Source organism: Larus michahellis, chromosome 4 (genome assembly GCF_964199755.1).
Source record: "Larus michahellis chromosome 4, bLarMic1.1, whole genome shotgun sequence".
Classification (NCBI taxonomy): Eukaryota; Metazoa; Chordata; class Aves; order Charadriiformes; family Laridae; genus Larus; species Larus michahellis.
Genome location: NC_133899.1, coordinates 5,426,827 through 5,449,072, shown reverse-complemented (window position 1 = coordinate 5,449,072; position 22,246 = coordinate 5,426,827). Strand labels below are relative to the sequence as shown.

Sequence of the window (22,246 nt, the reverse complement as noted above, 5' to 3'; positions counted from 1 at the left end):
GATGTCTTGTAAATCCAAGCAAGAAGTACTTCTTTCCCCCTTCTCTCTCCCAAAGGAAAAAAAACTGCAAATACAAGGAAAATGAATTCAACTTTCTGGTTTTCTAGGGAATTTGCTGTTTCAGGATAGAAACAATTATTTAGGACCATTATTGGACAGTACTTAGGAGAATGAAACTGTGAGATGGGATTTGCTTTTTGGGATTTGTGTGGCTCCTTTTGGTATAGTGTAATTACCGTGCTTGCATATGACTATATGGTAAGTTTTAGGAATTTATTACGGGCATGATTTTATTGTGCAACTACTAAATGGTGTTTGTTTTCAATAAAACAGTTGAATTGTTTCCCTGAATGGCCAGAATAATTTATTGGTCAGCCTCAGCTAATATGAGAAGCTTAGAGTTGAGGAACTGGGGCTATTTGGGAAAAGAAATTGTGACGAGAAGTTGGAGAGGTGGGAAGCCTGAGCAGGTATATATTGTACTGTTTCAGTGCTACCCATGCACAGAGCAACTGCAACTGGCACCAGTTACTGCTGTGGTGCAACAGACAGGACCATGTTCCTGGTGTTCCCCTTGGGTATGAGCACGCACTAGCGTGAGAGAAACCAGGAAGGAGGAGAATGGAGTTTGTCCATTGAATTGTGGATTTTTAGAAGGTTTGTTTTGTTTTTTTTCATAAATACACAGTAAGTTAAGAATGCATCAATCTGTAAGGTTGCAAAGATAGGCCCTGAGAAGTTGCATGGTTTTTGGATTCTCTGTGCAGCTTCCCTTCATGCTCCTTACTTACAAGTATTAAATATCTGTTTGCTACTGTTTCCATTGGTTCCTGTCTCATTCCTTGTGTAGGCTGGACCTGCAACTGGAAATGTAATGTAGTGGAATGAAAGAGTGGTTGTCTGGAGGATGTTTTTATCATTGGTGGTGAAAATGTGGTCATATGCAGTGTTCTGGGAAAAATAAATAGGTCTGAACATCCTAATTAACAGGTAGTCTGAATCATAATCTTGCAGTGCCCCAATTTGTCATGTGAAAAATGAGGGTCTCTAATGACGGGTGTGAATGCAAGTACATTACTGGTTCTGATATGTTCAGATCCCAAAGTGAGGTGTGCCAAAAAAAAAAAAAAAAAGTCCTGAGAGGAGGTGAATAATTCAGTTATGAGAGCGTGGCATGAATATGCTTAGCAAACAAAGCCTGTGGTTATGCACAGAGCAATAAAATTAAAACAAAATAGAAAATCACCGCTTAGTGCGTGAGCGAGGCATTAGAGTACCTTGGCAAAAACAATATGTGATCATATAGTTGAAGTCTTATCGTAGCCATTTGCACAGAGGGGCCAAATTTAAAGCTATACAGCCTGTGCATTCCAGATTTTGGGGTCAACTTTTTCAGTGCTTGACTTGTAATCTTCCTTTATCAAAGCTTCCTGGGGGTGGTGTGTGTTTGTGGTAATACATCCTCATAATTAAATAGTTTGCTCTATGCATAGGTTTTAACACTTTTAAAAGAAAGGTGAACATTATAGTTTGACTCTTAACACCTGGATAATCCAGCAGGGTAATGACTTGCTTCCAGTTACGCAGTCAGTCATTACTAGAACAGGGAATATAGCTACAGACCTGTGACTTGCCCAAAGGCTGTCTGCCTCTCTCACTGAAAATTATAGTACTGTAGCAGTTTTTTTAATTGAGCAACATTTCAGTGACCTTTATAACGATGGAAACTTTAGGTCTGAGAATATGTCATACTCTGAAGCACGAATATGCAAAATACTGTTTTGTTGCCTTAAAAAGCAATGAATCTGCCCAAAACCAAGACTTATTTCACAGGCATTTTTTCAGAATATGATATGAACAGTTGTTACAATTTACCATGGACAGTATCTGCTCTGCGTGAAATGAAAGTCACTGCAGCTTTAACTTGCTGACAGTGTTTTTGCTGAAGAGGAAGGAAATATTTTATTTATTTATTTAGTTACTTAAATGTTGTTATTTGCTTGAAAAGTGGAAAAAATATTGATTTGAAACTTTCATATTTGATAATTGAATGGATGGGCTTCTTGAATACTGATGACAGGGGAATTAAAATTTTTATTTCTCTGGAGCTATACTGAGGAGATGGGATCAACTTTGTGGGAGAAGAGTTGCTTTGGCTTGTATATGTGAATGACCCCAAATATTCACTGGTGGATTGTGTTGACTTTGTGAAAAATAAAAAACACATTTGAGCTTTTTTTGTTCTTTTTATTTTTAGAGGCTGAGGGCATAGAATTATCTCAAGTATTACATTGTTTAATATGCTAGTACTGTACAAGAAATAATATTTGTAATGTCATCTTAGTGGTTGTTATTTGCGTGTGCTACAGTCCAGTAAGAATTTATATTAAGTATGATTGGGAAAGTTAAGATGGCTTCCTGTTGTGTGTGTGTGCTTTTTAACTCAAGTTTGGAAACTGCTTTTTACAAAAGGCAGAAAACTCGATGTTTGCGTCTGCTATGGGGATAGTGTTTCTAAATCAGGTAACGAGGAGAATTCTTAAGCTTTGGGACACAAAAATAGGCAGCTAATAGAGAGGATAGAGACCAACTTTTATACTTTATTTTAATATTCTTTGTTTGAAGATTAAGAAAAAAAAGTTGGGTTTTTTTTCCCCTCTCTCTAACTGCGCTGTACATTGTTGGGAATTTTGGGTGTGATAGTGCTCGTTTTCTTGCTGGTGAACTGTAAGTGTATGAAGGAGGCTAAAATTCCTCTAAGCCAGAGTTGCTTATAATTATTACAAGGGCCTTTTTCAAGTTTGGTTAGTACTGTTGTGGAAGTGATTTAACTTTTTGGTTATTGTGAGGCTTAAGGTAGCTACTCTTATTATGGAATAAATTGACCCATGCCAGGGAGATGTAGGGTTAGCTGTACTGATATAAGTATTTAGACATCCATGGCCCTGAAAGTGTCAGTACTTTGTATTTTAAATTGCATTGCTCTCGAAAAGGTCCCTTTCCTTAAAAACCTGTCTGCATTTCTGTTTAGAATAGAGTGAAAGAGTTGTTAAAATTATGTCTGTTTCCTGCTCCGTGCAGATACGTTTCTCTGGATGCGTAAGTAAAATGGAGATACCTTTCTTTAGAAAACTCTTTTTAGTCCCAGGCCTTTGGTGTGGTAACAAGTGAGGATATACAAAGGCTAGGAAATCTTCTTTAAACAGTCTCTGTCTTCATTGTGTGACTCAAATCATGCAATGTCTAAGTACTGGAGTTTTTATATTGACCTTCTGAAAGACTTGAGTCACCACGTACAAAAGGAATGGTCTAACAAGAATGAACTGGGGAGAAACCTCTGTATTTTCAGATTGTTTGTGTCCTTTAGGGAGAGATATGCTATTTCAACAGTAATTCAAAAGGCCAAATTTTAATCTGATACATATCAAGTCTTCTCACTTTAACAGAGCAACTGAGGTTTTTGGCCACTTTTTTCTTTTTTTTTTTTTTTTTTTTTTTTTTTTCAGCTAGGGTGTTACTGCGATGCTGAGAATGGCGCTACACAATTTCTTAATTCTTCAAATAAAGAGTTTTATTTTAGCTTCTGGTAAGTTCTAGCTTTACAAATCAGAGAGGGAGTGTTACGTACCAGCTCTTCCACTAGTGCTAGTCCTCCCTGCCCACCTGCAAGAGAGGGGAAGGAACAGCCCATCAGGGTTGGCTCATGCCCTTCCGGAGTTGTCCTAATGGTGTTGGTAACCTGTGCATGAACAGTCTTTTCTGTAGAGCTGTGCAGCCAAGAGTTGTTCAAGTCAAGTGAGTTCTTGGATGCCATTTCAATTTTCATGAGGTCAAGCTAGCTCTTAAGCTTGTTCAAGCTAGTCAGCCAAAGACAGTATGTATATAAGGAAACTCTGTGTAATGTATATATGTTGCTGTATCTAAGGAAGCTCTGATCCTCTCGTACAATCTGTGTTTCTTGGGTTTACTGTGATTCTGCTCTTGTAAAATGTAATGCTTTGTAGGCCCCAACAAAGATTAAGTTAAGTGACTGTGGGGTGTCTTTAGCCTGTAAAGTTAGGAGAGACTGGTAAATGAGCACCTTTCAAGAAAAGTTAAATTTGATTTGTCCATGTTTTCCATTTTTGTGGGAGCTTCAATTTTCCTTCTAGATGAAAGGGGAAAGATTAGCAATGGAAAGAGAGAGGCTGCCCGTCCTGGAGTGTTTTTCCGGTTTAGTGGAGGCCAGGAAGGTTTTTAGTGCTGCTGCTCTTCTCGTCACCTGCTAAGACCGCAGAGTACCTTTCATATGCCTTTGCTACATCAGCAGGGTCCAACACAGCCAATTGTCAAAACCAAAGTGGATAGAAGGGAGCAATGCACCTTTGATAAATGTTTTTTTCGTGGACATTTGGCATGCCTGGTTTCATTAGTGTATTAAAATGAATGCCAGCAACATGTGCTTCCTTCTGTGGGCCTGCAGAGAGCTATGCAAATAGCTGAAGGAAGCAGGTCTGCGCTAGATGTGACTGTGTTCACCCATGCTTGGGCTTCTTTTAGTCAGCTTGCTATTGTTCTATACATAGAGACATTTTAGATGCCCTAATAGCTCTAAGATTATCTGAGGGAAATGCTTGTAGACATTGGCTACAAAATGTCGGAGCTTTTTCTTCTGCCTCTTAGTTAGTAATGGCGTTTCTTTGTATTCTGCATTGTCCTCGTTTTAAACTGTTAAAGGTAACCTAAAGTTTACTAGGTGGGCAATGGTACTGCTTGTGGGGCTCAGAATCTCAGCACCGTTCATCGGAAGTACCTAGGTCATCAGTAGCAAAAGATTGGTTTAATTTCTGATGCCAAATGTTTTTCCATTGAGGATTTGTGTGGGTTTTTTGTTTGTTTGGGGTTTTTTTTTGTTTGTTTGTTCCTTCCCCTCCTTCCCCCTGCTTTGTATGTTGCAGTGTGATATTAATACTTCCTCAGATCACCCACGCTTTGAAGCCATTGTGTTTTAGTTTTTTTTCCCCCCATTTCTATTTCCTGGTATGCACACTATACTCTGGTTTCAGTGGAGCCCCTGTCATTGATTTCAGTATGAGAAATTTGCTCTGTTTCTTAGATGAGAAGTAAGTTTTGGTGAGTGTTGTGATAGTACTGCCCCCCGGATAGAGTGACCCAGCGAAAGGTTAGTGACTCTGACGCAGAATGCACGGGGTCTGGGGGAGTGAGGGCTATAAATAGGAATGGTATTTCTGACTGTGTGTGAAGTAACTTTGAGGTGATATTTTCACAGCCTAACATTAAGCAGATAACTTACAAGGCTAGTTTCACCTGTCTGCCCAGACAGTGTGTTGAGAGAATGAAAGGCTTCTCCAGAGCAAAGTTTAGTTCCTGCTCTCAATGACTGTCTGCTGGAGTCTCTTGCTCTGGCCATTGAATATATAAAAAGCATAATAACACCAGCTTCCTAACTCTGAGGCAGCATGGGTTTTTTGTGCTTTGTTTCTTTCTGTACAGTTGGTTTAAGTATGGGAGTTCTGTTGCAAAGCATTGTAAATGTAAAAATGTAATTTGAGAGGAATTTTGAGTGTAAAAGACAGCGCAGAAATAAAGGAGAACTCTTTTTCAGGGCCATGGGTCTAAACCCCATGGCACTAGATCTGCAGCTGGGGTCAGATACCATTGCCGGGAAAAATAAGCAAATCCCTTAGAAGTCTAGGGTGGACCACAGTTTCCCTCACTTTTCCTTGCTGTACCACAGGCTGACTTAGAAGCTGCCTGGTGCTAGGGAAGGCATTGGGCACTTTTGGTTGTGTAGCAGGGGAAAGTGTGTGGTGGGGAATGCGTTTTTCATTGAGTGATACCCTAGTGGAGGTGGGACCCAGTATGACTTGGCTATGGATTGTTTACCCATAGGTTTTATTGACCACTGTACATTCATGGCTTTGCAATTTAAGAACTACAGATCTTGGTAACTATAGTAGAGCTATACTTGAGAGAAGGAAGCTTCAGTTTCTTTGTAGGGAAGGAATTGATTTGCTTGTTTAAGTTGTAGTGGGTCCTTTTCTTGTAGAAACTAATTTATGCATACTAGATACATGACTGTGAAGCTGTGACTTACCAGCATGATTTACTGCAGTGTGTTGCTCAGTGTGTCACTTCCTTATGGTTCTGCTGTGTATTGCTATTGTATATTTACCCTTTACAACAGTGCGTGGGTCCCCGTGGTGGCCCTCGAGTTGCACACACCCTGTGTTGTCTCCCCACTTCCAACTTTCACAGGCTGGTCACACAAAGGATATGTCTTGTACATCCCTGTGGTATCTGGGGGTCACTTCCGCCTCCACAGCAGCTACTCTGCTGCGCTGTTTCTTTGCTAGGATACTGAATGGCCCACAAACAAGTGTACTGTCACAGCTGAGATAGTGGTGGAGGGAACTACTGGGCCAGCAGTGAAAGGCAGAGGGGAAGGAAGGGGTGGCCAAGAGTGAGAAGTGCTTGTCAGTACTCTGCTAAGAGACATGTCTGTGTGACTGGCACCTGGGGTTTACTGCCTGAGAGTACATTTCAGTACTACCTCCCAAATTTCCTCGTATTGTGGTATAGACATTTATATGCACATGAATAAGTGAGGGCACAAACAGGTTATGGTGTTTAAGCTAGTAGGTGGCAAGGCATAAATCTCCAGGAGGCTGATCCATAATGGATATTTCATTCTTTATCAGATGTAAAGTGCTTTAAGGACAATTATTAAGGGAAAGTTTGTGGCGACTAGAGTTTGATTAGTCACTGGAAAATATGTGAGTTTCTGCATACTCTTCCATGAATTCTTGTGTTAAGTGATGATTCACAGCCAGGAGAATTTATGCTCCGACATATCCATGGTGCCTTCCTTGAACATGCAAGCGTGTGTTTCTCTGTAATACAAGCAAGCATGTTTCATGGAAGTTTCTGTTGAGGACATAAGATGATTTCTCTTGCTTACCTAGGAATTTTGTTTTTTCTTCATGTGAAGAGGTGGCCTGCTTTTGTAAAATGATTTAAATCATATTTTGATCCCTTAATCTTTGGAAAAGAAAGATCATCTATCTTTTTTGATGTTCTTGATCTATTGCAAAATACTCCAGAAAAAAAATTATCTAGTGACCATTTGGCTGTCAGATACTTTAGGAAGCTTACAAAACTGACACCTAAGGTATTATTTATGCAAGTGGCTTACATTCTTAAACATAGATGGGGGATTTTTTTTCCATTGGTTTGACAGCTAAGTAATTTAATTAGTAGAATTGTTAATGCCAATGTGAACTTCCTGTGTGGTGGAAAACTTCTTTTTTTCCCTTTGGAGAAGACAGTATAAACATTTACAACATGTGTACCTTTCTGTGTGAAGTGATGAATATCTACATGTTCTGCTGAGGAGTGTGCTAATTGCTAATTTCTCATAAATTACTCTTTTTTTTACACTCCTAGCAGAATTTCTTTCCATCTGAATTCCCTTACTGTTTCAGACATAAAGTAATAAATAAACTTAACTCACATGGAAAACCACAAGTCTGTATTCTGTCATTTTCTTTCTGTATACTGAATACTGTTAAAAAGCAGTATGTCATTGCAAAAGTGAATCCACTTCTTGCTCTTTGTGGAGTATCTTTTCAAAGGAACATTAAAATTCACCTTTTTTTCTGTTTTGAAATTGCCGTGTTTCAGTTGTTACTCAGGCGATCTTTGTGTAGGTCTTCAGCTGAGTATTTAGAGCTTGGTTTCTGTGGTCGAATGAAAAAATGAACGTGTGTAGCCTTTAGCTGTCTTCAAATCATTTCTTCCCTTTAGCAGCTCAGTTCTGCAATGTTTAGTGCTAACTTACAATGACCACACTTCCTGTCATGGCCAGGCAGCGAAACAGGGATGGAATGAACCTCACAGACCTGAGCACCCCTAATGTGGTTGATCACAGTGAGTGCAAGATGTAGGTACGCCAGCACACTTTCCCTGAAGTCAGAATTTTACATGGCAACACTTTTGGTTTGTGTTGTTGCGTGTTGTTGCATGAATGTAAACTTATATGGGCACATGTAAATTTTACTGTATTCTTAAGTCATTTCGTGAAAGTGCCTTTCAATTATTAATATGAAACCAATAGCCATTTGAGATATGTGGCCCCTCGAATTCAGAGCTCCAACTGGGAAGGGCTGTAATACGTTGTTGCTCTACTGAGCAGTCCAGTGAGATGTTGTTAATTTAATGGTAATTTGTTGTTACCGCACATGAGAGCTCTGTGCGACCTGATTACTTAAAAACCTCTGGGTTTAAAAGATGCACTTCTCTAAAGCTTACGTCAGTCACTGTCACAGCTAAATCCCCAGGGGACCCCTTGGAAAAGTAGTCATGTGTGCTTTCTCAGGGTGTACCTCACCGTTTCTCATGTTCCATCCTTGTAACTGTGTTTTCAGATAATTTTGTGGCTTACCTGTGATGACTTCCTTGGGGCACTAAATGTCGCATGAAATTTCACTGTATGAGGTGAACTACTTTCCATGTCACATCTGTACTGTCATGCTGCAGATCTCTGCTTTCATGCGACTTTGTCCTTCTTTGAGAGAAGCCTCACCTTGTTCCCTTTAGAGTTGCACAGATCCATGTTTCGTTGTCTGCTCTGAATAAAACAGGCTGTTAAGGCACACCTTGTATAGTTAATCTTTAATTCTGCAGAAGTGAGAACAAAGCCATTGTCCTCACTAACCACCATGAAGTACATTTGCAAAAGGATACTAAAGGCTTTCTTAATTCACTGGGCCCTCATTTGCACATACTGCCTGTGTTGCAGGGGACAGTTTCTGCCTTTCCAAAATGAAACCACCTTTGGAATATTTTGTAATGCAAATTGTTGCAAAAACACGTGGATTCTGAAAACTGGTTCTTAAATGCAGAATGTTGCCATATGTATATGTACACACACATGAAAATGCAAATGTATTCGTACAGAGAATGCCCACCCCGTGTCTCGGTCTACAGCACTTAGGTGATCAGTCCTTTATTTTCCTCTCTGAAACATTATGAGTAGTTTCTCTTTAGCCTGCTTGAGACTTATGGCAAATACCTGCTGAGGTAAATAATGCTCATGGCCTCATTTCTGACTCTGTAATCCTCCTTCAAATCTCTCTGTGGGTTTTTTCTTCTCCTCCATGAAGTATGTTAACTCTGAGCTCTGATCAAGCATCGTTTGTGGCCACTGACACTGAAGACTCACAGGGACTTTGAATCAGGAGCCCAATCTTACAAGACTCTGTAGTCCATCATGCCAGTCTCAGCTGAACTTTTACACTGTTTATGAAGACTTTTCTGTCAAGGATACCTTGATGGGTTGACAGCCTCTAAGGTTGTCTGACTTACCCATTTATATACAATCTGCCTGACTTTCCAGACTAAAATTACATGACTTGACCGAAGCTGACCTATGCAAACATGCCTTCAAACAGTGAACTTACATGGGCACTTCCAGCTAACATATGGCGTTCTGCTGTTGGCATTGACTGGTTTTAAGCAGGGTTCGTTCCCTTACCCACTTGTCTGTTCTGGTGCTGAATGGTTGCGCTCCCAGCCAGAGGTGGGTGACCCCAGAGGGGGTGGGCAGAGGCAGAACATCTCCCTTTGAATGGCAGTGCTGGTTTGTTCTCCTCTGGAATGAGGAGCACAGTGGTGTTGAGTACAACAATGCGATTTTTTTTTTGCAGTTCTCCTGTTTGCGTTGTTCTCTACCTGTACTTACCTTACGCCTTGTCTTCTGCTCAGCTTACACAGCACCTTCTGTAGTAGAATCCAAGTTCTGTTTTACCATCTGCCTCTAAGTGTAACTGAAGGAAAGGTAACAGCAATTCATAGGTATAAGTATGGGACTAAATGTGATCACTGCTGCCAGGTTATTTGAATGGAGATCAGTGGAGGTGTTGAGGATCAAAAGTTTATTGTTAAGTGTATGGCAGTGAAGAGCTCTAGCAGGCACTTTGGAAGGCACTGAGCAATTAATCTGTTCAGTCTTTGGAAAGTAGCTATGTGGTAGTGTAATGATCCATTCAATTAACTGATTTGCCGAACAACACACAACAGCAGGAGCTGAGATTCAGCAGCTTCAGGCTCTGAACTGCCACGAATGCTGCATGTCCAGATCAGAGCCTGAAACAGGATGGTAACTGAAGGTGCCTTCAAGTCCGGTCTTGTTAAAGAGCCACTTGCGGGAGCTGTCAGAATCAATAGGTGACTGATGAGGCTGCCAAGGAGATCCTTTTAATCCATGGAAATAACTAGTATTGTAGGGGTTTTAGAGTGGCACTAGACTTCTAAACTGTTTGGCTGGGCACTGAATGTGTTGTGAGTGTCCCCCTGTCTTGCTGGGTGTGAGTCAACTTCTCTACAGGGCATACTTTGATTTATGTTTCCTTGGGAAATGCTTTAGTCTTCTTGCACTATTTTATGGAAATCGTACCTGCAAGCATGTTGGGATTTGATCTGACACTGCAAGCAGGATATGTCCAAGTCTGTGCTTTTTTCAGGTGTGTCAGACCCCAGGAATACCTGTCTGTGAAGCCAGGCCAGGATGCAGCTCTGAGATTTGCAGGTGGGATTGGGAAGGAGGAAGGCTCCAGTACTTTAAGGCAGTAAGAATATAGGGTGTCTGAGGTGCTGTGCTTGTAATTCTGTTACAGGCATGAAGTTGCATTTTAATTGTTCAGTGGCAGATTGTGCTATAAAAAGTTCACAGTAACTGCGTAACAGCTACGTTGGTACAGTTGATTTACTAATCTGAGTCTGAAATGTGTTGCAGCGTTTCCTGGCCTGTTCCTTTTTCTGTTCAGTTGGGATCAGCCATTCTGGACTTAGTGGGCATCGTGTGGAGGGCGCCAGGCGACTCTAGCCTACCTGGGGAGATGGCAGAGCTTAGCGCAGGACCAAAATTTATCCTTGCTGTGCGTGTCTCTCTCTTCCCCCTCTGATTTTCTGCCTTGGCTTTTCTTTCAATCATACGGAATAACACATCCTAAACGACAATATAAAATGTCATTAAAATGTATGCAGGTAGTTTCTGTTCATTTCTGAAACTATAACATGTATTATATCTTCTGTTCTGTAAAAATCTAAAGGATATTTAAGAAAACCTGTGTTTTGTACATCTGTTTCATATATTATTTAAGTAAGCATAATGGTATCTTGCCAGAATTTTGTAGAACATATATAATAGGTTGCCTGAAAAGTACACAAATGTGAAATTCTGAATTTGAGGAGTGTTTTATATTAAAATTTTCTTTTTCTCTCCCCACCCCCCAAATTTTGTTCTCCTCCTGAACCATTCCTCTATTTACTGAATGTTTAGCAATTAGGGTATAGTAATCTCTATTTCAAAGACCAGTCAGAGAAACAATAATATGGTTACCAGTGTGAGACCTGTGCATACAAAAATCCTTGTGCCTATATGTATATACACGTATGTTCACGTGGGAGAATGAGATGGTAGGTTGAAAGGTTGTAACGCAAGGAAAAGAAGCGTAGTGAGTACATGTAACTGAGGGAGACATTGAGTAAGTTTGCGTGTTTGTTTCAGAGGTCTGTATGAGGTAAGAGCCACTTGAAATGACAACAGCAGGGCAGGTTGTGAAATCTGTTTTATCGCTGGTTATGGTTTATACTTTGAGAGGGGCTTGGTGGTGTGATGTTTATGTGTGTGGATTTATAGGAGTCTGAAACAAAAGGCGTACTTCACTTTGAAGTTAAAACTGTGTTTTTCAGCAGCGATTTGTTGGGTGAAGGGAAAGCAGAAAGAGGTGACTGGGGTTGCTCTTACCCGTGATTAGAATGAGCCAACATGGTGCACAGTCCATGCCGTTTATTGCAGCCATGCCACCTCCTTCCCTCTCCATTTGGCTACTTTCTGTCTCTGCGTCCTGATTCTTCTCTGCTGATATTAATGTGAATTGGTGGGCTCAGATCATCTCTTTCAGACGGTGGCATTTTGTGATGGATATATGGATATAACACTAGGGATCTCAGTGAGACTCTGGATGCTAAGGGGATCAGAGTCATCAGTAGGAGCTTTTGGTTGCTGGTCACTTATGGTCATGTCATGAATTTATTTTAGAAGTTTGCATTTAAATTTTGGGGCCTTGGCCAATCAGATGTGCAGATCTTAGGAGATATTTTCATGATTTGAGAGGGTGGCTGAGACACAGAGGTCAAGACATTAAAAGCTCTATCTTGAAGATAATTACACTGGGAAAAAATAGTTTACAAAAGATGCTTGTGTCCTACTATTAGTTCAGGTTAACCTTTGAGGTCCCATTTTCCCAAGGTAAGTTGTTTAATGACTGGTAGATAGGAGTGCCTGGTGGAAAGTTTGGCCTGGGATACTTTGCAGAGAATAAGAAATTCCAAGATGAATTCATGTTTCATTATCAGGATTTTATTGATGAACTTCCTTGCTTGTCTCTCCTTCCTTTCCATGTTGGCGTCATCGAAACCCAGCGTTACACAGGCCGAAGCTTTAACCAGCGTTCAGCTCCCACTCCATTGGGCTTTTCCACTATGTTATTAACTGTTCGGTTACTGGTGAGGTGCTCATTTACAACAGGGGTTTTATTTTGTGGTGTTCTTAAATGCACCCTCAGCTTTTTCCTTGGATCTTGCTATGTCTGATAAACACATTTCAATAGCAGCCATGAAATGTTTTTCTTCACTCTTCATCGTGTAGCTCAAGTCAAAACTGTCCAGAAGTGGGAAGAGCCATTTATTTGTCTGGTCCACAGGCAGAACAAAACCACTTCCTCAGTTTTCTAATAAGCATCTTATCTTGAGAGTGCACATATTTCTGTTTCAGTGCTGTCTCACTACTGTTATGCAGGCTGTGTAGCAGGGGTTTGATAAAAAGGGAGCTGACTTGAGAAAATATGTGCTTGTTCAGCGTTCCTGTTCTGCTATGCTCTGTAATACATACCTGTGTTCTGTAAAAAGCGGCACGTTAAAAGTCATACAACAGGTTATGTTAAATGACAGACATCTTTTTGGAGTTGACCAGGAAAAAGCTCACATGCATTTTAATTATTAGGCTGGATTTTCTATTTATATTCCTAGTTTAAATAATTTTCTTACAAGTGCCAGTTACTATACTAGCTGACCAGCTGACAAGGTCAGCTAAGATCTGATGCATAATTTTTTAGATGGGTAAGTTAGAAGTTGTATCTTTTCTTTTTTGTCTCTGAACAGTTGTCATGTCTTGCTTAGAGTAAATGCCATTTGTGAAATCATCTCTTCTGTAACCCAAAGGGGCTATGTGTATACACTTTGTCCATGGATAATCAGTGATAGTGAAATGATAAAAATATGACAAGTTATTTTTCATCTTCTTTTGGTCCTTCTCTACTGTTGTCTGTTAGTCAGTAATATATTTAGCTGTGGATTTGCAGATTGCAAGCTGGTGCAATTTCCATTTCTTGACCAATAAAGATCTGTAAGTTTATATATATATAGATATTTTATATATGTATGCATGCTTTGAGTTGTTTATCTTATTGTTTCAGGCTCTGCTGGAACATAAGTGCAGTTGTACTGACTAAATGTTGTTTTCTTTCAGTGGATCTGATGGAAATAAAAGAAATTCGCCCAGGAAAGAATTCAAAGGACTTCGAGCGTTGCAAAGCAAAGCAACGAGAAGAACACTGCTTTACTATTTTTTATGGTACCCAGTTTGTCCTCAACACCTTAAGCTTAGCAGGTACTTTTTTTCTTCTTTGTTTCTTCTTTAAACCTACTGATTGAAAAAATCAAATACATTGATGGAACAGTAATCCATAAAACACTGCAGTTTTGACTTCTGCAGTTCAGGAGTGTCCCAGATGTTTAAAATCTGGAGATAGACCTTTTACTTGGCCCTTCATGTCTGTGAACTGCTCCATTTGTAATGTTTTCCTTTGAAATAGCGTATTGTGTGTGTGTAGTTTCCGATTTGCTCAATCATTTCTAGCAAGGGTTTTGCTGATTAAATGTATGTAGTAAGGTTTTCAATGCTGAAGAGCAGAGGTGACATTGTCATCAAAAAGGGATATAAGTTCTTATAGTGCAGGCTGAATACGGTTTCTAGCAAGTGGAGTTTACAAAGAGATTTCTCTTCTAAAAAGTTTGTGATGGATCCTGGGTTTAGAATCATACAGACAATTTATTTGGAGTGGTAGTTCTCTCGGTCCTGTGCAGGAACACACTTGTCCACTTAAATCATTAAATTCATTGCAAAATCATAATGGGAGAAAAGAGGAGTGCTTTGTAAGCATTTTAACACTAATGCTATCTTTTTTAAAAATTGAAGTAATTGCTTATAGATTGCAGTACTAGAAGACTGTTTTTTTGCAGTATGATGCACTGAAGATGAAAGACTGCTCGTGACTAATGCATTCTTACAGGCTTTTAACATTAAATAATTTTTACCGTTGTTGGCTGAAGTCTGTGAAAATTTTGAGTAAGCAGCTGTGCTTAAGTGCAGCTGGGCCAGGTCCTCCAGACTGACTTCCTCTAACAACCCCCCTGTCCCTCCTCCATGGCAGTTCTCAAAACCAAGCCTCTGCCAATACTTGGAAAATACTTGGTACCATGAGATATGTTGCTGTAATACTGAACTGCGGAACAACTTGATATAACTTTCAGTTAAGGGGGAAATCCTTTTCCTTGTTAAAGTACTTTGTCGTGGTTTCTTAAAACAATATAAAATAATTGTTACTTAAAGGGAATTGTAGCTGTCATAAAGGGCAGAATTGTCTTGGGAGAAGAATTGGTTTGGCAATGGTCGTGGGTGTTCTTTCCGAAATCGTAACTGATTGAAAAACATTTCCATGGGGAGCTGAAGCTGGACTCTAGCTTCATCCTCGGGGGATAAAGCATTGTTTGAAAGTATGTTTAAATGAAATGTAATCTTAATCTTTTGGGAAACTGTTTTGCTTTGAAGGCAGTTAAAAGAATTTGCACAGTTTACAGCTTCTGTGTGAACATAATTATTCAGAACTGGTTTAGTTGAAGAATGCCTTAATGAAATTTCAGAACCAGCATGCTAAAGCAAATGGGCTTTGCCCAGCTGAAAGCTGTAATGATAACAACTCATCCAAGGCCAAAAAAAATGGTTTCAGCTTAACCGGTGTTCCCTTGGGAAAGCTGTACCTAGCAGGCAGTTCATCATCTTGCTTCTGTTGGGTCGAAGCATTACCAAATGTGATCATGTTAAGTGATGTAGAGGACTCTTCTGGTTTGGGAAATGGAAAAGCAGATTACATTTAAAACAAAACAAGACAGTGATAAACCAGTTTGTAAGGTTGGGAGGAAGGTGTACCTGGCTTCTAGTGTTAAGCTGCGTAAGGAATTTTAGACCTTTTTTAACTTGTGTTAAGATGTGTCTATATGAGCTAAACCAGTTTTAGGTTTAGCTGTTCTTGCCTAAGTCAAGTCTGGAACGATCTGTGTTTAGAGGCATGGTTAGGACAGACAGGAGGTGGTTATGTCCATCAAAAGCCAGTACTTTACAATTTTCTTGTAGGTTGCTTGGAATATAATGAACTAGCTTTATGCTATAACACACTGATTTCTTTTGTCTGTGCACTTCAAGTTGCTCTAGATCTAGGTCCTGGGGATTTTGCCACTTTGGAGATAGAAGATAAGAAAATGAATTTTGATTGTGTTACTACAAGAGCTCAGCAGTAGTTCACTTTCTTTCTGCTGAGATGTTGAAACTTGCCTACTCTGATAAGCAGACTTCTAAAAGGAGGTATTTTTTGACAGCGCTTCTAGAATTAACCCTCCCACCCCCAAATTTATGCTGTTTTTTATTAGTTGTACTGTTAGCAACATGAAACTACGCAATGAGATTTATCAAAGAGGAAAGTTAATCAGCAGCTTTGTATACTAGGGTTTATCTAAACATCACAAGTTATGTCTTGGTTTTGTGTTGATTTGTTTTGATGTTTCTCATAGCATATTATTTTTTTCAGCTGACTCTAAGGATGATGCTGATAAATGGTTGTGTGGCTTGAATATCTTGTATCAAGAGGTCATGAGTGCTCCCACACCTGCAATCACAGAGAGGTAGGTGGATATATTTTCACTTTGTGAGGCTGGACATTTCTTTGGAATTGAAAGTGGAAAAGCTGAAAGAAATTTCTAAGGTGCAGCAAGTGGTGCCTGCCAGGTACCTTAAGAACAACTACTGTCCAGTTAATGTACAATGCAGAAAGCTCATATGGAAATTCTCCATGTCTGCTTTGCCATATACATGTTCTGGAATTGTACTCTGCTGCATCCACTAATGTGGACTTGTAATTTACCTTGTTTTGTGTACCACACCCAAACCAAACTAAAACTCTGTTAATGAGATCAAAAGAACATCTGGTGTAAGTGCGCGTTGACTTCTTGGAAAATTAAAATATCTTATGCAATCACAGTACACTTGCTCTAGTAGATGTCCTTGTGTCCTGTGTGCCAGTAATTCCAAGGTGCGTTTTTGCGGTTTCTCCTTTTTATTGGACCCGTTACATTGTATGGCAATGTGACCAGCTGACTCAGAGAGCAAGGCTGAAAATTAATGTTTTTAAGGATTACTTTTTCGCAGCCAGTCATATGATGGTGAAACCGTGCCCTCAGTGCTTCTCAGGATGTTGCACCTGAAACTACTCATGCTCAGAATGCCAGTTTTGTTGACAAGCTTTTAATGTTGTCTCCATACCTAATTGCTTTTCATCACTGCTGACTTTTTTTTTTTTTGTGGTCACTGCTGTTAACTGTTGTGAGGATAATACCCTGTCCTCGCTTGCTAACTGACCAAATTGTTGCTTTGACATTGATGTTGTCTTTGCCTACTTGCTGTTCCAGGTGGGGGGAGAGTATTCTTACCTATTCTTATCTATTGTATGGTATTGCAGCGAGCTGCACTTTGTTATATAAACTATACTACACAGTATATAGTATACTATAGTATGGTTTGTTTGTTATACAAACTATACTACTAGGTTCTGGGCTATGTTTGTGCAGCAGGGTGATTCCCATAGAGACTGAGCATAAGCTTAATAATGACAAATTGTGTGTGTATATATTTATTATTAATGCTGCTAATAGTATTTTGCTGTGCACCTAAAACTGACATACACTCTTATGAGGATTTACTTTAAAGTTCTCTAAAAGCCTCTCCATCACCCCTAATTTTTAATTTTTATGCGTCTACTAGATCTTTGAGCCAGCAGCCTCAGCTGGCATAAATCATTGACTTGATGGAGTTACTCTAGTTTAGATTAGCTGAAGTTTTGGCTCGCTTTATCCACTTATATTTTTACAGCTTCTGGTTGCTCATTCTCTTTTGTCCTGCCCACCCTTCCCCTTCCTGTGGTGTTTATGTGGCTTTAAAATGCAGTATTAAGCAGCAGAAAAGTATATATTTGCAAATATGGTTACAAAGCTGGCTGAATCCTTAGATGCTGCACTGGAAATGTTTTAGCTTTACTCAAAGACATGTATCTTACGACTTTTAAATATTTCTGTTGAATCTCATCTATGGATTTTGATATTTAATTTGGTGTGTTTTCTTTATGGGTCTTGAATTAAACCTTTTATTCTTTTTCCCCTCTTTCCACAAGCTGGCTGAGAAAGCAGATCTATTCTGTTGATCAAACTAGAAGAAACAGGTAAGAAGCTCTCTCTTTGTTCAGTTTGTTTTTAATGAACTTTTGTTGCAGATTCAAACATGGAATGAAAAGAAATAAATAATTCTTCGTCCAAGATCTGAAATACAAGACCCCTGAAAATCACATTTGCTCTTGCTTTAACAGCTTGAGTTTTGCCTTTTGCTAAACACAGTGTGTCCATAGCACACACTCATGCTCATGTACGTGCTACAATGAGGAAGTAAATGATGAAAAATAAATAGTTTTGCTTTTACCTTAAAATTCCCCTGCCAGAATGCAGAAAGGGCGTTGTCTCCTTCCAGTCTTAATGTAGGGATTCAGCTCAGCTGTGCAGGTATGTTGGATTGCTTGCTTCACAGAGGTTTTTGCCCTTTCATAGCCAAGTTGGAGCTCATCAGCTTGGACTGTTGTGAGCTTTCCTGTGCAGCTGTGCCACCAGTTCTTCCTTCATTGCTGAAGTGTGTTGGCATTGGAGAGACTACACTCTAATGTAAACAGACCAGAACCAGCTTTTAAAAGCTTGTTTGGGCATTCGTAACAATGAAGCTGCATAAGCAGAGTTCAGCATGGGCTGCTGAAGATCCAGGGCAGATGTTTAAGAGATTCGCCTTCCCTTGTTTCCGTCCTGATGGGGCCTGAACATGGGTGGTGTGTGTGGTATCTAGTTTGAAACTAGTCATAGCAGCAGTGTCAGATGTATCCAGAGATAGGGTTGTCCCAGCAATAACATGAATTCTTGCCTGTAGGAGTCAGAGCTATGAGGAGAACAGAACAGAATATTAAGAGGAAGAGGAGATAACAGAGATATTTGAGGATATTGGGGGAGAGGAGGAGAAGGCCACTGGTGTGACAGGATAGTACCATGTGAAAGAGTTACTTCAACAGTAGGAAACAGAAGATACTCTTGAGGATAGATATAGAAGGAAGCCAAACTAATGGTTTGGAATAAGGGCTATATCTTCTTTTAATTGGGTTTTTTTTTTTTGTGTGTGTTTTTTTTTTTTTTTTAAGCTATTGGCCTGGCTACATGGGCTTTTCTCTTTGCCACATATTTGAACAGACAAAAGCCAAAGAATGACCTTGGACCGGGTCCTTCTCATGTGAAAGAAGTCCCATGGGTTGTAACTCCCAGTGTGCTGTGTAGCTTTGTATGTTTGAGGTTTCAGTAGTTCATTTCAGGTCCACGTGTGATGTGGGTTTATAGCTTTTCCACAGCAAAGGAGACTTTTTTTTAAATGGATTCAGCTGCATACCTCTGAGTTGCCAGAAATCATGTGACACTGAGAAGAATGTTAACCCCTCCTCCCCCATGTTTATTACTTTACCATGATTTTGCTCTCTATCTGGAACATGAGTTTTATTTTAAGATGTAATTCAGTGCAGAAAAGTACCTGCGTTTCCTCTCATTTAGGCCTTTTCCTAAAAGCAAAACAAAGCGTGTGTTTCATTGTGTGAATGAGACTGTGTTACTGCAGGAAATAACACCATTCTGCAGACAGCCTGTGTCATTGTGCAGCAGGCTTCAGGGTGAGCTGAGACGCCGTTTCAAAATGGTGTTTCCTAAGGTGGCCAGAGTGGGGAAGGCGAAAGTACCACCCTTTACTGGATATTGGCTTATACCTCCTGATGTATTTTGAAAAACTAGCTCTGCAATGGGGATATGTTGGTGGGGATCATGAAGCAAAAGCAAATGTTAGGGTAGAGAAACTGTGACTGACACTATATGTCAGTTAGTTTTATTTGCTGCTTTAGGGTTGTTTCATCGCTTCAAGGCAGTCTGTTTAGGATCAAGGGGACCTGAGCTGTGGAGAGGGCAGTTTTTCGTTCTCTTGATAGGTGATTCATGCTTTTAGAAAAATTCAGGAAAGGAGTTTCGACTGAGTTTCATTGTGTTTAGTGTTGCAGTTTTTAGGGAGGTTAATTGTAAAGGTTAGGCGTCCAGGCAAGTCCTGTTTCACAGGTTGAGTTTTTTCCAGTGGTAATGAAGTCCTAGCTCTTTGTTTTGGCTTGCGCTTGTCTGGCCAGAGGAAATTGCTTGTCTTGGTGTTTAGGGTACAAACGGAGTGCTCATTCTTGTTCCTAAAAGTCGTGTTTTTTTCCAGAGGTCTGGCGACAAGGCGGAAAGCCAGGAATTTCCTGAGTTCTAATCTGGCTTTGGCATGGACTTTGGCTAAGTTGTTTCTTGCTTTGCCTCCTTCCCTTTCTACACAATGGAGATGAGAACACTTCACAGGGTAGCTGCTTGTATGGACACTGTAGAATAGACACGTTACTTTCATCTATGTGCTGATTGGTGTTGTTGCTCTCAAGTTGACTCTGTTCTGACCCTGTGTTTGCAGAGAGTTATCTTAGGAATTACACAGTAGGTTCAGACAAGAGTGCCTTAACCTGTGTTTTCTTGGTTACTGTTGATATTGCATTAATGTCTTGTGGGCATTGTCAGTAGGATCCATGGATGTTGTGCCTGCGTTCTCTTGACTCTTCCCTGCTTCCTCTTGCTGCCATGGATTCCCCTCATCTTCCACTCTAGGACTTGTCCCTGTGCCCTTCGCATGTCCCTCTGTAATGCAGTGTCTTTCGTGTTGAGACCTCACATCAGTGCCTACCCAGAATACCCGGAGTCTGAGACTCTGTCCTAGAGCATGCGACCTAATTTCCTTTCTTTGCTATCCAAGAAGTTGTTGAATAGTAGGTGACTGAAATGGGGCTACAGGGGATGGCTGAATTGGTGTACCAGGTTGGTGCTGTGGAATGGATGAAGTCTCACTCCTTTTCCTCTACCATCTCTACATGCTACTAATCAGGCACTCGAGCCCCTTTTCTTATGCTGGCTACGATGCTGATCTGGGCATGAGGTGAGGTGCGTGACATCATGAAGCCAGTGGAAAGCTTGTTCTGTCTCTCGGCTACATAGTTTTCTGCACACTTAGCAAGTTGAATCAGGTTAGCAGAAGATTTGATGAGCATCACAGCTGGCCTATGGAAGCAGTGGGACTATAGCAACAGGAGGATGGAGCGGGCCACAAGGAGAGAAGTTGGTGTTGCTTCTTGTAACAGCAGTGAGCTGTTAGATTGGCTCACCTGTACCTATGGCACACTTAAAGCATTTGGACACGCACTCCTTTAGAAATCACCCCTCTCTCTGTTCATGCAGGAATTATAATAGCATTTCCATTTTGATGACAAGTATAGTAAATATTTTGAGCTGCTGTGAGCTTGCAGTGAAGGATGCTATGGCAGTGGCACCTAGGACACTGGAATAAAGTCTGAGCTTGATGAGAAAACTGGAAGATGTGAAGGAAATTGAGGTTTTTGAAATAAGCTATTCACAGGTTTGTATCTAATACAAAGTCTTCCTTCAACAAAAAGAAGTTTGATGTATACATTGTACATGATTTGATGTACGGCTAGAAAGTATGTGGCCAGGAAATGTTCAAGTGATTAATAAATTTAGCTTTTTATATAAGTATTGCTTAAGTATTAATAAATTCAGCTTTGTATATAAGTATTGTTTAAATACTCGGTGTATGTAAGCACTGTGTTGCTAAAAATCTGAACTAAGTATGTCTTATTTGAAAGGTCTTGCTGTTATCTAGAAAACTTCTTTTTTTTGAAGTGTTGCTGGTGTATCACTGGGCATTCTGAAACTCTAAAAAGGGTTCAACAAGTCTGTGTAAATGGACCTGGAAGGCCTCTGGGGAGACTTGGTTGTTAGAGGAGGATGAGGTCATGTTCAGGTGTTGCAGAGGGGGAGAGTCTTGCTGCCATGAATCAATTTTACCATCCAAGTGAATAACAGCTAGAGAAAAGGGTTATAATGGTAATGAAAACTGGAGCTTTGTATTTTCTGTTTCTGTTCATACGTTTGATATATCTTTTGTATAAAGTTTTCCATGTCTATATTCCAGTTTCAGTGGAACAATGGAAGAAAGGCTGCAGACCATGTGTAAACATGTACATTTGAGCTGATTATCTAGATCTGATTAATCGTTGATGGGGAGAAATGGATGTCTCTGCAGCATGGTTTTCTTCATCCTCATATAGAAGCCCAAATTAATTGAAATGCTGATTTCTCCCCATTAACTAGAAAACATGTCTAGCCTGCTCATATGTAGGTGTTATGTTTATAGAAGTTTACAGTTAAGTGAGATGAGCCCTACCCAAAATGTTTTAATAGTCACATTTTTGTGTTGATAGAAAATATATTAGTAGCTGACTAGATACAACAGAACTGTGGAGTTTTTGCTATCTTTTTTTTTTTTCTTCTTTTTTTCCCCCAGTATCAGTCTTAGAGAGCTGAAAACTGTCCTGCCCCAAGTAAACTTCAAAGTGAGCAGCATGAAGTTCTTGAAGGATAAATTTGCGGTAATTACCTAATATCTGTTTGATATTATCTGATGGGTGTGCTTATTTCTGTTCATGATACTGTCTATATTTTTGCTTCTTACCTTGTGTTAAATAAATTGTATCAGTTAATTTCTGAGCTTGGCTTTGCCTATATCTAAGGCTATAAGAAAATATAGATAGAAATGTTCCTTCTTTTCATTGCATGGTTGACCAAAGCCAACATTGGCTTT

At 39.9% G+C, this 22,246-nt stretch overlaps 1 protein-coding gene across 1 annotated transcript in view; it reads left to right on the top strand.

The window, feature by feature from the left end:
• The window catches only part of PLCG2 (phospholipase C gamma 2), a 64,678-nt gene that overhangs the window by 5,984 nt on the left and 36,448 nt on the right, over positions 1–22,246 (top strand). Inside the window, exons 3-6 of the mRNA XM_074582838.1 lie at positions 13,592–13,732; positions 15,987–16,080; positions 17,622–17,669; positions 21,950–22,034. Of these exons, the coding sequence (XP_074438939.1) occupies positions 13,592–13,732; positions 15,987–16,080; positions 17,622–17,669; positions 21,950–22,034 (368 nt within the window). The remainder of the gene's footprint in view (positions 1–13,591; positions 13,733–15,986; positions 16,081–17,621; positions 17,670–21,949; positions 22,035–22,246) is intronic.